General features: G+C 44.1%; 1 protein-coding gene across 3 annotated transcripts in view; it reads right to left on the bottom strand.

Moving 5' to 3' along the window:
* Positions 1 to 11357: 11357 nt before the first annotated feature.
* Positions 11358 to 13569, bottom strand: part of FBN2 (fibrillin 2) — a 138224-nt gene continuing 136012 nt past the window's right edge. For all 3 annotated transcript variants that reach the window (XM_081880295.1, XM_081880296.1, XM_081880297.1), the window contains one exon: positions 11358 to 13307. In XM_081880295.1, the coding sequence (XP_081736421.1) occupies positions 12942 to 13307 (366 nt within the window). In that variant the 3' untranslated portion in view covers positions 11358 to 12941. The remainder of the gene's footprint in view (positions 13308 to 13569) is intronic.

Here is a 13569-nt window from a genome sequence, read left to right as displayed (position 1 = left end):
CCAGAAGCAGTTTAGTCATGCTGGCCACATGACCTGGAAAGCTGCCTGCGCACAAACATGGGCTCCCTCGGCTTGAAAAGCGAGATGAGCACCACAACTCCATAGTTGCCTTTGACTGGACTTAACCGTCCAGGGGTCTTTTACCTTACCTACAGTCTGGACCAAAGGAGGTGGTAGAACTGACAGCAGCTCACTATGACTTATTTGCAAAGCAATTTGAAGACAAAATCACTTGCATCCACTGGGATCTTGACGGCTATTGCAGCAGATTAATCTCAAGGGTGCCCAAAGCACTATACAGTAATACCTCCACAAACGTCTGCCTTGTCTAGCATCCATTCTGGTGAACGTCCGTGGCAAACCTGGAAGTACCTGAACAGGTTACTTCCGGGTTTGCTGCTCGCGCATGCACTAAATTGTGCTTTACGCATGCACAGACGGGGCGCTTTGCCCTGTGTCCTTTTTTGCTAGCAGCCGGGGCTCTGGAACGGATCCCGGCCGCATAACGAGGTACGACTGTAGTCCACTTGTATTGGATGAGTTTCAGTTAGTAAGGCTTGAGGATGTAGACAAAGGGCTTGGATCAGTCAGGGTGACCACTTTGCCTGGACCCTTGCCCCTCTTGGCTGATTAAAAAACCAGCAGCGAGGAGACAGCTGGCTGGGCCATGCAGGTGATTACTGCCTCCTTGTGAGAGCGGGTGGTTGGACCCTGCCTGCTTGAAGAAGGCAGTGGTAAAACAACACCTCAAGAAATTCTCCATGGATTCAGAATGCCTAAGTAATTACCAGCCAGCTCCTCCTTGGGCCAAGTTCTTGAGTGGGTGGCCGCAGACCTGAACCAGGCACTCTTGGAAGAAACTGATTTAGTATATCCATTTCAATCAGAGTTTAGGCCTGGTTCTCTACACTGGATGGATGGGAAGTTGCCTGATCTTGATGGGGCTTTACTCCCTCTGAAGGAACAGGAGAACTTCTGGATCCTTTGCTGTGTGGCTTGAGACTCGGGTGGCCTCAGTGGCGCAGAGTTCCCAGCTGGACAGGGATAGTTAATTTCTGTTGCCTATGCTCTGATAACCTCTAGGTTAAATTACTGCAACATGTTGTTATACATGGGGCTGCCTCTGAAGTTGGTTCAGAAACTTTAGCTGGGGCAGAATTTGGTGGCTAGGTTGCGCACTGGAGCAAGATGGTTTGAGAATATCGCACCAATCCTGCCCGGCTGCCCTGGTTGCACATCAGTTTCTGGGCCTGATTCAAAGTGCTGTTTTTGACCTATAAAGCCCCAAATGGCTCAGGATACCTTAAGGACCACCTCTCCCCATATGAACTGACCCAGACCCTGTGATCATCATCTGAGTTCTTTTTGTGCAGCTTCTGTGAGAGGAGGGTGGCAACATGAGAATGGGTCTTTTCTGTGTTGGCTCCCCGTTTGTCAAATGCTCTTCATGGGAACTCCACATTGAAGCTTCCACTGGGTTTAGGCATCAGAGGCTCACCTGGCGCCTTTATTTTACATCTATCATTTATCCTTACATGCCAGGCAAAAACATTTCAACCAGGTGTTCAGCTGATTAACATTCTGTGGCTTTTTAAATGTGTTTGTGGGAGACTGGGTTATTGGTTTGTTCTATTGTGTATTTTGTACTCCCATTTTGTATTTTTCTGTTGTGAACCGCCCTGGGATCTTTGGTTGAAGGGTATACAAGTTTAATACATAATAATAATAATTAGTAGTAGTATTCTGGATAAGCCAAGGGCATTTATAAGCCTAGTCCATGTCTTGGGTTGTGTAAAGTTAATCAGAAATTAGCCCCATTCAGGAACACACTCCCCAATTCCAAAATTTGGACACCTCCTCAAGTCACTATCAGATGACCCTGGGGGAATATCAGAAGATCCTGGAAGAATATCACAGGTAAGACAAAAAGAAAAGAGGCATCACTTCTTTGTTCCTAGGATTTACTAGCTGAAGGGGTACTTCCTAATGCAGGTGTCATTTCTACATATGGATTCTTACTGGTATTTCCCCAAATAAATTGTTTTAACATCCTGTTATGCTGATAACCATATTTTCAGGTAGCAATAAACCTTATAAGCTGTGAATGAAATGGGTGGTGGGGTTTTGCTTAATATCCCAAAAGCTTTTTGCATTGGGTAAAACAGATTCTCTCAAGTGCTTATCTAGACAAATTCTCTATGCTGTTAATAACTGATAAAGAGATTTAATCCGCTGTCTAATCTTTCATGTTATTAAACGGCTTAATTGCACTTTAAAGATTCAGCACCTATAGCCAATTTTGTATATATTTGTGTGTATATAAAGTTAGGATTTTTCCTCTTGTCCAGTGAGCACTTCTGGACACTTGCACTGGACCTCTTTCTCTACTTTAGATAACTGTATCTAATCTGTCTGTTATTTATTTGCTTCTAGAAACACCAATCCAAATATATATCATGGGTAAGCGCGGTATTGTTCTTCAAACAATTTTCCAAGCCTCTGTTCCCCATCCCCTTCTAACTATTTACCAGTACATGAGAGGACCTGCCCTTTTAACCGCATGACAACTAAGGCTTCATGGGAATCTTTGCCAAGAGACTTAAATAACATTTTTAAGCCTCTCCACACTTTGTTTTGTTTACAACCGAAGACCACAAAACAAAGCCCCATTTAGAACTTGGTAATGGAGCATGCATTAAAATGCAAGCCAAATGAATATAGCCATTCATTTCACTACAGTTAGCAAAAAGGACAATATTTCAGATGAAACGGGAAGTTTGTTGAGCATCTATCGAATGGTCTCCACACCAATTAAGTAGATAAGATCGGTCTTATCTGTAGCTACAATAAAGAAAGCTGCTTTTAAAGATGACACCACTCGTAAGCCATGCCGGCTTAGCAAAAAGCCACAAGATGCTATTTGCAAAACGTAATAATTGCTCTGCTTTACCATTTCCCTTTGGTGGCAGAGCAGCTGCATGGGAGAAAGATGGCTGGTCCCTTCCTTTTAGGAAATGACCTAATAGCAATTCTGAGGCCCAGTAGATTTGGTAAAGAAAGTGTAAATGGTTCTCTTGGCAAGCTGAAGGTTGATATTTGGTGGTGGGAAACCTCTGGCACCTAGTGCAGTGTGAAAAGAAAGCAGCTGTTTGAAATAATTGGCTTTACTCCTAAGAAGCTGGTGTCTCTCAGGTGGTTAAAGGACACAGCTGAAACCTGACTGCATTATTGGAGAGAGAGAAAGGCAGCTGTGGCTCCCTTTTCCACACAAAAAGCCATTTCCTCTTCTCCTCACAAGGTGTGCCATTTGAATGGGACAGAATGACTGTACTTAGGCCCTGTTTTTTTCCCAGAGAAAAAGAAAATGGAAGAAAAAGGCAGTTCTTCTGTGTCCCTCTCTCCTGAGCAAGCAACTCTCCCTGCTTATGAAGTGCAGGATAGGAGAGATTAATGGCTGTCCTGAGGCTGGTTTTTACCCCCTCAGGTAAAAGCAAAATGGAAGAGGTGTGTGGCAGTGTTGTTTTTCGTGAGTAAGCCATGCCACTGATGAGGGGCAGGATCGGAGTGCGGCAAGGACTGGGTGGCATCCTTGAGGCCTGGTCTTGAGGTAAGAACAAAATGGAGGGGGGGGGCAACTTCCAGGTTCCCTCGTCTCTTGAGGTGGCTGCCGCTCCTCCCTCTCTCAAAATAAAAAGTGGGGCTGTTACTCTCTGTTTGACAATGGGATAAGAAAGGAAAAGGGCATTCATTTGGTAAGCTGTCTTTGGTTGCAGTTAGCTTGCTTCCTGCAGCTACAACTTGTACGCAGGGGTTTTTTTGCCGCCGGAACCCTCCGGAACTCAGTTCCGGTACCACAACGGTGGGCACCATTGCCCTTCTAAGAGAACAAGGGAGGCAGGTGTTCATTAGTGAGGTGTTTCATTTTGGGCAAGTTTCCTAAAAGATAGGTAAAAATCTTCACTTTTCGAGATTTTGCAAGCTCAACAACTTTGCCAGAAGAAGCTCAGTTGTCTCTGAAATTCGAAATGTGGCATAACCCTAACCCTATACTTTCCAAAATAACTGAAAAGGCACAAGGCTGGTGATAATTTTATTCCTTTTAGCCTCTGCCTTCCTGCTTATGTAGTTCTCCCTGTACCTACCATTATGAATGGCACAGGTGCAAAGAAACTATCACCAGTACACTGTCCTCAGCATTAGAAAATAGAACCAGAGACGGGAAGTAGTATGGAGTTAGGAGTTTGACAGAATAGCAGTAATACATTATTAATTTGCAGGTCATTGAGTGCCACCCTGTGGCCGGACAGAATATTCTAGAAGGGGAAAGGCTATTCAAGAAATCTAGTGGTGGTGGTAGTAGTAGTAGTAGTAGTAGTAGTAGTAATAATAATAATAATAATAATAATTAATTATTTATACCCTGCCCATCTGGCTGAGTTTCCCAAGCCACTCTGGGCGGCCCCAATCGAGCGTTAAATATTAAAAACTTTCCTTCAGATGTCTTTTAAAAATAGGATAGCTGCTTATTTCCTTGGCATCTGATGGGAGCGCGTTCCACAGGGCGGGTGCCACCACCGAGAAGGCCCTAATCCGTTCTGGAGGTCCGGTTGTAAACCAAAACAGGTTGTAACCCAAGGTGCGCTTTTGCCAATGGGACCTCAAAAAAATAATGAAAATATGTTGTAATCCCCCCCCCCCAAAAAAATGGGTTGTAATCCAAAAAAAGGGATACACACTTCCGGGTTTGACACGGTTGTGATCCAAAACGGTTGCAAACCAAGGTACCACTCTATTTGGGGAGGGCAAATACAAATTATTTTGGGGGGACTTGGTGCTCCTATTTGCTTTGCTGGGACTCTGAAGGAGGCAGAGGTGGGGTGGGGTGTCATGAACTGTTTTATTTGGAGGGGTAGGCACTGAGAAAGGGAGGCACTGCAAACTCCAAAACCCCAGTCTCTGTTCATAAGCGCGCGCGCGCGCGCGCGCGCACACACACACACACACACACACACACACACACTTTCCTGTCTCCTTCCCTCATTTCACTTTCTGCTTCCTCACGCAAAATTCAAAATAACTGGGAAGAGCTTGAAAGGTACCGTGTTATTCCTATGTACGCAACTCGCCATCCCCGGAAAATATCCTATCCGAAAAATAAGCACCTCTTCCCCGCCCCCCAAAGATGATCAAGTCACAACTCTTCATAGCACCTGTTGAGTATTTCTCTTGAAGTTGTGTCGATTCATTGTGCTTTGCAAGATGGGAGCAGTAAGAGAATTGAAAGCAGTTTTGCTGACCACGTTGGGGGGGGGGGGTAGAGTTGACAGACGCACACAGTGTGGCTTGTTTATTTACTTTTTAAAAACTCGACTCATCTTGAAATTTTGAAACAGAATGGACAGATCTGTTTGCTAGAAGCAACGGTGCAATGAGTTTGCTTAAATTGACTGCCAAGGAAATAATTGAATGATATATTGCTGTATTGACTCTCTTAATATTAATTTGTTCAGTAGTTGTTATACCTCCCAACAACTTCGTGAATAAATGTAGGTATCAGGGATATAAAAAATATTAGTTTCATTTGTTTCAGTTTCCTGGCTTTTTTCCAGTTAATTGAAAGTGCATGTGATAAACAGTTACCTGTATATTTCTTAAAAGAAAACACTGGAAGAAAGATACAGGCAACTGTTTATCACATAGGATAAAACTTACAAAAACCCAATAACTGAGATATATTCTTCTATCTCTTCGATAACAATAGGGCATAAAGGAAAACAAAGCAGTGCAGTATTCCTTTGATCAGTATGGAAAGAGGAAATGAGAACTGAAAAGAACATTTTTCCTTCCCCAGATGTGTTCTAAGCCAATGTCCTTCCTGTCACTAATCAAGATGGGAAGAAAGAAGAGCTGAAAGCCTATTATTTGTACATCAAAATTACTAATCCTATATAATTCCATATTGGGGTTTTCTTCGTCAGTAGCTGGGGTGTGTTTGGGATAATTATTGTCTGTTGCCAGGTTAATGGGTGTCTTACTGAAAGGCGAATGGAGTGGCTATGCAGATGTGGCACATTCCTCAAAGTTAGGGGTGTCTGTCCACAAAAACAATTGGAATTGGCATGCCTTGTGTCTGCGTTGAAGTGAACAGACATTTAAATTGTGAAACTTAGATACACACAAATGTCTTCAAGTTCAACTACTACTACTTTCCATATTTTTCGTCCCATAGGACGCTCCATCCCATAGGACGCACCTACTTTTTTGGTGGGGAAATAAAGGAAATTTTTTTTTTCTTTATTTCCCCCCCAAAACCAGGTCGGGGAACAGTGGGATGGCAGCGCTGCACCTCCCCGCTGTCCCCTGAGCTTGTGGGGCTGGCCAATGTCTGTCCGGTGCGCGGGGCGCTCTGCTTCAGGGCGTTATGCACGCCGGGCGGCAGGCTGCTATCCGCAGCGTGGGGAGCCCTGCGGGGAACTCCTGCAGGGCTCCCCACGCTGCGGATGTCTGTCCGGCGCGCGGGGTGCTCTGCTTGAGGTTGCCCCGCCTGCCGGGCGGCAGGCTGCGGATACCTGCGCGAAGCATGGGACGTCCTTCATCCCCGGGCACGCAAGGCTTGCGGATAGCTTCCTGGAGCCTGGAGAGCGAGAGGTGTTGATGCGCACCGACGCCTCTCGCTCTCCAGGCTTCAGCGAAAGCCTGCATTCTCCCCATAGGACGCACACACATTTCCCCTTCATTTTTGGAGGGGGAAAAGTGTGTCCTATAGGGCGAAAAATACGGTACTTTTATTAATATTTATACCCCGCCCATTTGACTGGGTTTCCCCAGCCACTCTAGGCGGCTCCCAACAGAATATTAAAAACACAATAAAACATCAAAAATGAAAAACTTCCCAATACAGGGCTGCCTTCAGATGTTTTATAAAAGTCAGATAGTTGTTTATTTCCTTGACATCTGATGGGAGGGCATTTCACAGGGCGGGTGCCACTACTGAGAAGGCCTTCTGCCTGGTTCCCTGTAACCTCACTTCTCGCCATGAGAGAACCACCAGAAGGCCCTTGGAGCTGGACCTTAGTGTCCGGGCTGAGCAATGGGAGTGGAGATGCTCCTTCAGATATACTGAGATGAGGCCATTTAGGGCATTAAAGGTCAGCACCAACACTTTGAATTGTGCTCGGAAATGTACTGGGAGCCAGTGTAGGTCTTTCAGGACCGGTGTTATGTGGTCTCGGTGGCCACTCCCAGTCCCCAGTCTAGCTGCCGCATTCTGGATTCTAAATCCCAATTTGATCCCCACCATTCTCTCATATTATTCTGGGGAGGGAAATATGCCTCTATAGTTGTTTTATACAGGGTGGTGATATTAATCCGTTCGTTGCTATATTTTCTTCTACTTTTTTTTTACCATATGACGTTAATTGTCTCATGGCTTCAGTTTTAATCCTAAGAGTTTATTAGAAATCCCCTTAGTGGGTATCCTAATAGTCACAGTATTTGAGGATTTCCCAATTGGGTTTGTATGTCATTAATGGTAAGGGGCATTCCGTTTTTGTAAAAATATTTCAGGTCGTATTATTGTTTTTCTTTCCACCCTTCTATGTTAAAGATTTTATATTTATTTGTAGGTTTTTTATAGGTTTTATATTTATTTGTAAAGATAGGGTAAAACTCTATTGGCATTATGAGTGATGTGCCTGGGACAAAGAGATTTGCCCATATTGTCCAAATTTTAAAAGTTGTGTTAGTAAATGGGTTTTTGAATCTGTGTAGGAAATTTAGTTTGTCTTTTAAAAGAGGTATTACTTACATAAGAATACTGTCTACTTCCACATTCTGCAGCTTATTCTATTGGATTCCCTCATTACCAGACATTAGGGCTATCATACTGCTTAGTTGACATGCATTATACAGTGGTGCCGCGCAAGACGAAATTAATTCATTCCGCAAATTTTTTCTTCTTGCGAGTTTTTCGTCTTGCGAAGCACGGTTTCCCATAGGAATGCATTGAAAATCAATGTGTTCCTATAGAGACCGTCCGGGGACAGAGGGGAAGGCGCACGCCTTCCTCTCTGTCCCCGATCCTGTTTTAAAGCAAGGGAAGGGGCAGTGGGGAGAATTGCTTCTCCCCGTTGCCGCCCCTTGGTTCAAAAGGGGTCCGGGGACAGAGGGGAAGGCGCGCGCCTTCCCCTCTGTCCCCGGAGATTGCGGGGCTGGCAACGGGGAGAAGTGATCTTCTCCCCGCCGCCCCTTGCTTCAAAAGAGGTCCGGGGACAGTGGGGAAGATGCGCTGCGCTTCCCCGCTATCCCCGGAGCTTGCGGGGCAAGCTTCGTTTTGCGAAGCAAGCCCATAGGGAGATGCGTCTTGCGAAGCACCTCGAAAACGAAAAACTCCTTCGTCTAGCGAGTTTTTTTGTCTTCCGAGGCGTTCGTCTTGCGGGGCACCACTGTAATAGCTGCTTAAGTTTGGAAGTCCCCATCCTCCAACAGTTGGGTGCTGATACAGCAGGGATTTTTAAAATGCGTGTTCTATTTGATTGAAATACAAATGTATTAATTTTTCTTTGACAATTGGACATGTGGGTTGGTGGGATCCACACTGGTAGGGTTTGGAATAAAAATAATAACTTCAGAAAAATATCATTTTGGTTGTGGCCAGTTGGTCCATAATAGAAAGTTTCATTTCCGCCCAGCACCGCCTATTTATGTTTATTGTTTTCCATACTTTGCCATACTTTGTCTGATATAACAAAGAGACTGCTCAGTTTCCATATTCTATGACAGGTCTAGGTGTTTTTATTATTTTATTACTTCTAGGCTGAGCCCTAGTTACCGTATTTTTCACTCTATAAGATGCACCAGACCAAAAGACGAACCTAGTTTTTGGAGGAGGAAAACAAGAAAAAAAAAATTCTGAATTTCAGAAGCCAGAACAAGAGGGATTGCTGCGCAGCGAAAGCAGTGATCCCTCTTGCTGTTCTGGCTTCTGGGATAGATGCACAGCCTGCATTCACTCCATAAGATGCACACACATTTCCCCTTACTTTTTAGGAGGGAAAAAGTGAGTCTTATAGAGCAGAAAATACGGTAAGTCATAAAGGAGATGGCAGAATAAGGAAGCGGAACTTGCTTAAAACATGAAAGGGGTATTTATTTTACCAACTGTTTTTGTGACAATTTCCAAGAGATTAGCTGTTTTCATTTGTCTTTAAAATGCCACAAGACTCTTTACTGTTTTTTTGTGAAGATTTATTGGATAAGTGGATTTTGTGTGTGGAAGGAAAGCTGCTTTTCTGTTGTAATTCGTTTGCAATGAAGGTGGAGTCAGTGCTTATAGAGGTGCTGGTGCATTCATCTGTTTGGGAGATATGCCCTCAATCTGTAAACCCTTCTGAATTCTCAGGGCCAAACTACACATTATGTTAGATAATCTGATGAGATGTGAGCTTGTTTTCAACAGCTGCAGTATGGCAGGCTCCAATCAGGACTGGGACTGCAACACTGAGTAATGGTGGATTAAATCGCCCCTGCCTCTCCACACTGGGGACCTAGTTAAAATTGTGCCTCTAAGTCAGGGGTCAGCAAATGTTTTCAGCAGCGGGCCGGTCCACTGTCCCTCAGACCTTGGGGGCGGGGCGAACTATATATTTGGGGGGGGAGAACGAATTCCTATGCACACTGGGAAGAATGGGGCAGGGGAAGGGCAGGTGTAATAAAATAAATAAAATAAAACAGTGTGCATTAAAGCAGGGTGGGGAAGGACCAACAGGCAAGCTTACCCACCTGCCACCCCCCAACACACACACACACACAGAGACCCACAATCGCTCCACGGAGAAAAGAGCAGCAAGTTCAATATGCAGAGCATGGCCATGGCGAAGCAGGGATGGTGGCTCCAGAGAAGCAGCATGGGAGGGGGAGCTGGAAGAAGAGGTGGGGGGGCAAGTAGTCCTTCCCACCCCCCAGCTGCCTTCTCGGTTTGCCGTGTGCCTCATTCGCTGCAGGGCTGGCGGCGGCAAAACAGGCTTCCTCCCTGCCTTAAGAGGGCACTGCGCTTACCTTCCCAGGGGCTGCCACTGCCACCACCACCGCTCTTTCTTCTCGTGAAGCAGGTAGGCAAAGCAAGCTCATCTGGTCCACAGGAGCACCAGAGTGACAACGGTAGCGGGAGGAAGAGGCCAAGCGGCAGCGGCTCTGCCAATCAAATGCCGCTGAGGTAAACCAGGTGCGTTTGATTGGCAGAGCCGCCGCTGCTCGGCCTCTTCCTCCCATCGCCATCGCTGGGAGTCTTGTCTTCTTGGCGGGTTCTTAAATGGCCAGGCGGTCCACCTACAGGACCCAGGCAGAACTGATCCGGCCCAGGGGGCATAGTTTGCCGACCCCTGCTCTAAGCTATTCAGCACAGGAGAGAAGGTCTTGCTGAATCATTGACTGACTACCTAATAATGACCAGCAAAGGGCAGGAGAATTGGCTGAAACAAGGAATTAAACTAACAAAACGGGACTGTAGCCAAGTGAGTTGTACTGAAGGGTATTCTCATTGAATTTGATGGAACTTGGCTGATTGTGTCCATTAATTTCAGTGGGTGTACTCTATGATGTTTAATTCATGATAGGAAAAGAAGCCTAGGTAGGAACGGCTTTGTAAAAGAATAGAAGGATCTCTTTTCCTCTGGAAAGAGCAGAACTGATGATGAAGAAATACAGTGGTGCCCCGCAAGACGAACGCCCCGCAAGACGGAAAACCCGCTAGATGAAAGGGTTTTCCGTTTTGGAGGCGCTTCGCAAAACGAATTTCCCTATGGGCTTGCGAGTTCCTGCAGGTTTTTTTCCCTCCCTCCCCCCTTTTCCTAAGCCGCTAATAGCGCTAATCCGCAAAGCTGTCAATGGGCTTGCTTCGCAAGACGAAAAAACCGCTATACGAAGAGCCTCACGGAACGGATTAATTTCGTCTTGCGAGGCACATTGACTCAAATGTTCTCAAGCGCAGCCTTCTGTCTTTTGTGGTCCTCCTCCTGCTGGCTTGTGGGCTTCCCAATGGTGTTTGGCTGATCACTGTGAGAATAGGATGTTGGAATCAATGGGCCTGTGGTATGATGCAGATACACAAGGGAGAAATGTAATTCTTCAAATGCAATATTCAAAACTATTGAACATTGGCTTTTAAAATCACATAGCACCAGGGACATTTCCTGCACAGCCCCACTAAAGGTGAGAATTGCGGGAAAAGCTGCTGATTTTTATTTTTTTTTAGTAGGTCAAAAATACTTTGGGTGATGAGGAAAGAGATCTGGGTACTTTCATTATTTCCCTTCAGTTAGTAGGCATTTTTCTCCAAATGCCTGGACAAAGCAAGGCAGTTACCAGAAAATAGGTTTTATTGCAGGAAAGGTGGTGTTGTATTAGTACAAAGGCTTACAAAACAATACCTCCTTTTCTCAAAACAAAATTGTAATTTACAATGTTTTCTTACTTCCATAAAGAAAATACAAAGTGAATGCAAACAGTGTGTGTAACGTGTTGCTAATCTTTGGTCAGCACAGGTAGATGCCTGGAAAAAAAACCCAGATTTGGCATGTGCTTTGGGTTGTTTCAGATGTGAGGTCCTTTTACATTGCATATTACAGGTACCAGCTGTCGTTTGTTAGCACCATGGTGACATACACTTATTAAAACATAATGGCACAACACTTTTTTTAAAAAATACTAAAAGTAAACTAAATGCCAACTTGTTGTACAAAAGTAATTCTTATAAAATAGGCTATGATAAAATGAGGCATATTGTGTATAACTACAGTATTAATGAAAATTCTTAATTGGTTTCAAATATGCATTTTTTTCTTTCTTATTTCTGTGCAGCATGAATAGTGTACACATATGGCAGCCCTGAAGCAGCTCGGTCATATTTATTTCAGCATTAATCCAAGCCAGCACCATACAGAATGAGGCATCAGGTGTTCCCTTCTAAGAATATAAGGTTTGTTTTCAGCTGCCCATGGTAATGCAAGTATGTAGAGCACCTTTAGTTTGTGGTGAATGAGGTGTTGTGTGACATTGAGGTTATCAGGAGAAAATACAGTACGGTTTGGCCTGCAATTGGTACCACAAGCAGTCCAGGTATTTTGCTACAGTGGTTGAGTGCCACCTTCCATTATTAGTAATTTCTGAAATGGAATCTAGTCCTCAGGGCAGTAACATAAGCATTAGTATTGAGGCTTATGGTTTCTGAAATTCTGATCACAGTCACTGATGATAAGGCATGGCTTAAATACCCTACGTGGAAGGGAAAGGATGTTTTGACCCTCCTGAAATGTAATGCAGTGCTCATTCGCCTTCATGATATTTTAAAGAACTGCCTTTATGCTTTGTGGGATGACTGGCACAATAGTGAAAGGACACTTTTTTTGGGGGGGGGAATCTTGGTTTCTCTTTTTTGAAAAAAAGAACCTCTTACCTGTAATAGTTCAAATTCATAAAATCTCAAGGAAAAACAGGTGTGTTTTCCTTTTTTTGTGTTAACATAGTTTGCTAAATTCTCATATATTACTGCATTAAAAATAAATAAAATCTCTATTTTTTTAATTTAGGAACTATAGCAAAATACCCAACGTGCTAGACTGCTAATAGGAAAAAAGTAGCTCACATTTTGTGCCATATGCTGACCTCTTGAGCACCAGTATACTTTAAACTGAGGTTATATGGAAGTTACAGTAACCATGATTGGCATTGTAGTCAAAAGCTTTGGCCACGGTAAAGTCAAAGGGCCATTCTGCAGTCTTGGACAGGATGGAAGGACTCAGAGGTTTCTGTCCTCGGTAGTTTTTGGTACTTTTGAAAAAGTCATTGTCTCTCTTTAAAGCTCTCAGAAAGCGAAGTATGTTCAGATGTATAAGTGCATGAATGGAAGTGAATCATTCATGAAGTGGAGCTAAGGAGTGGAGGTTTTAGTAGAGTTCAATCCAGAGCCTCATTTTAAGAGCTTCTCCAAGCTCTCCTAGGAGGTAGTTGTCCTCATTGCTTTCTTCCAGTTTCTTTAGCTCATTCTTTTTGTAGAGAGGAACGCTAGCAATTTCCAGTGCGTAAGTGCCGGCGATTGCCTTTTTCTTGGCAATCTGAAGGTAACTCAGCCCATCCTTCTGGTGTATCCGGAAGATGTTGTTATGATTACCAAAGGAAATGAGATAGCGAATGTGGTTTGTCAGGGGCTGAATTGCAGGAATGAGCTCTAGGATGTGTTCTTTATTGCTGAGCCCAGACACGTTGAATCTCATCTTCAACGGGTGGTCAATGTCCAAACTTTCCAAACTGATCTATAAACGAGAAGTGAAAATGAAATTATAGGCAAACTCCATGATCTGTCTTGTTTATACCGTTCTTACAGCTGTTAATTGGTCCAATTTGCCAAGTTTGCTGATCACACTAAATTGTTCAGGGTTGTTAAAACGAAGGAGATTGCAAAGAGACCTCACAGGACCTCTCTGAACTGAGTGATTGAACTGCATTTGCGATTTTGCTGCCTAATGAAAACAAAATTGATATTGTAATGCCATTACACAAATCTCTGGTGCATTT

This window comes from Podarcis erhardii (genome assembly GCF_964252035.2).
Source record: "Podarcis erhardii genome assembly, chromosome: 11".
Classification (NCBI taxonomy): domain Eukaryota; kingdom Metazoa; phylum Chordata; class Lepidosauria; order Squamata; family Lacertidae; genus Podarcis; species Podarcis erhardii.
Note: the sequence above shows the minus strand (reverse complement) of the source record. Positions and strands in the feature narration are given on the sequence as shown.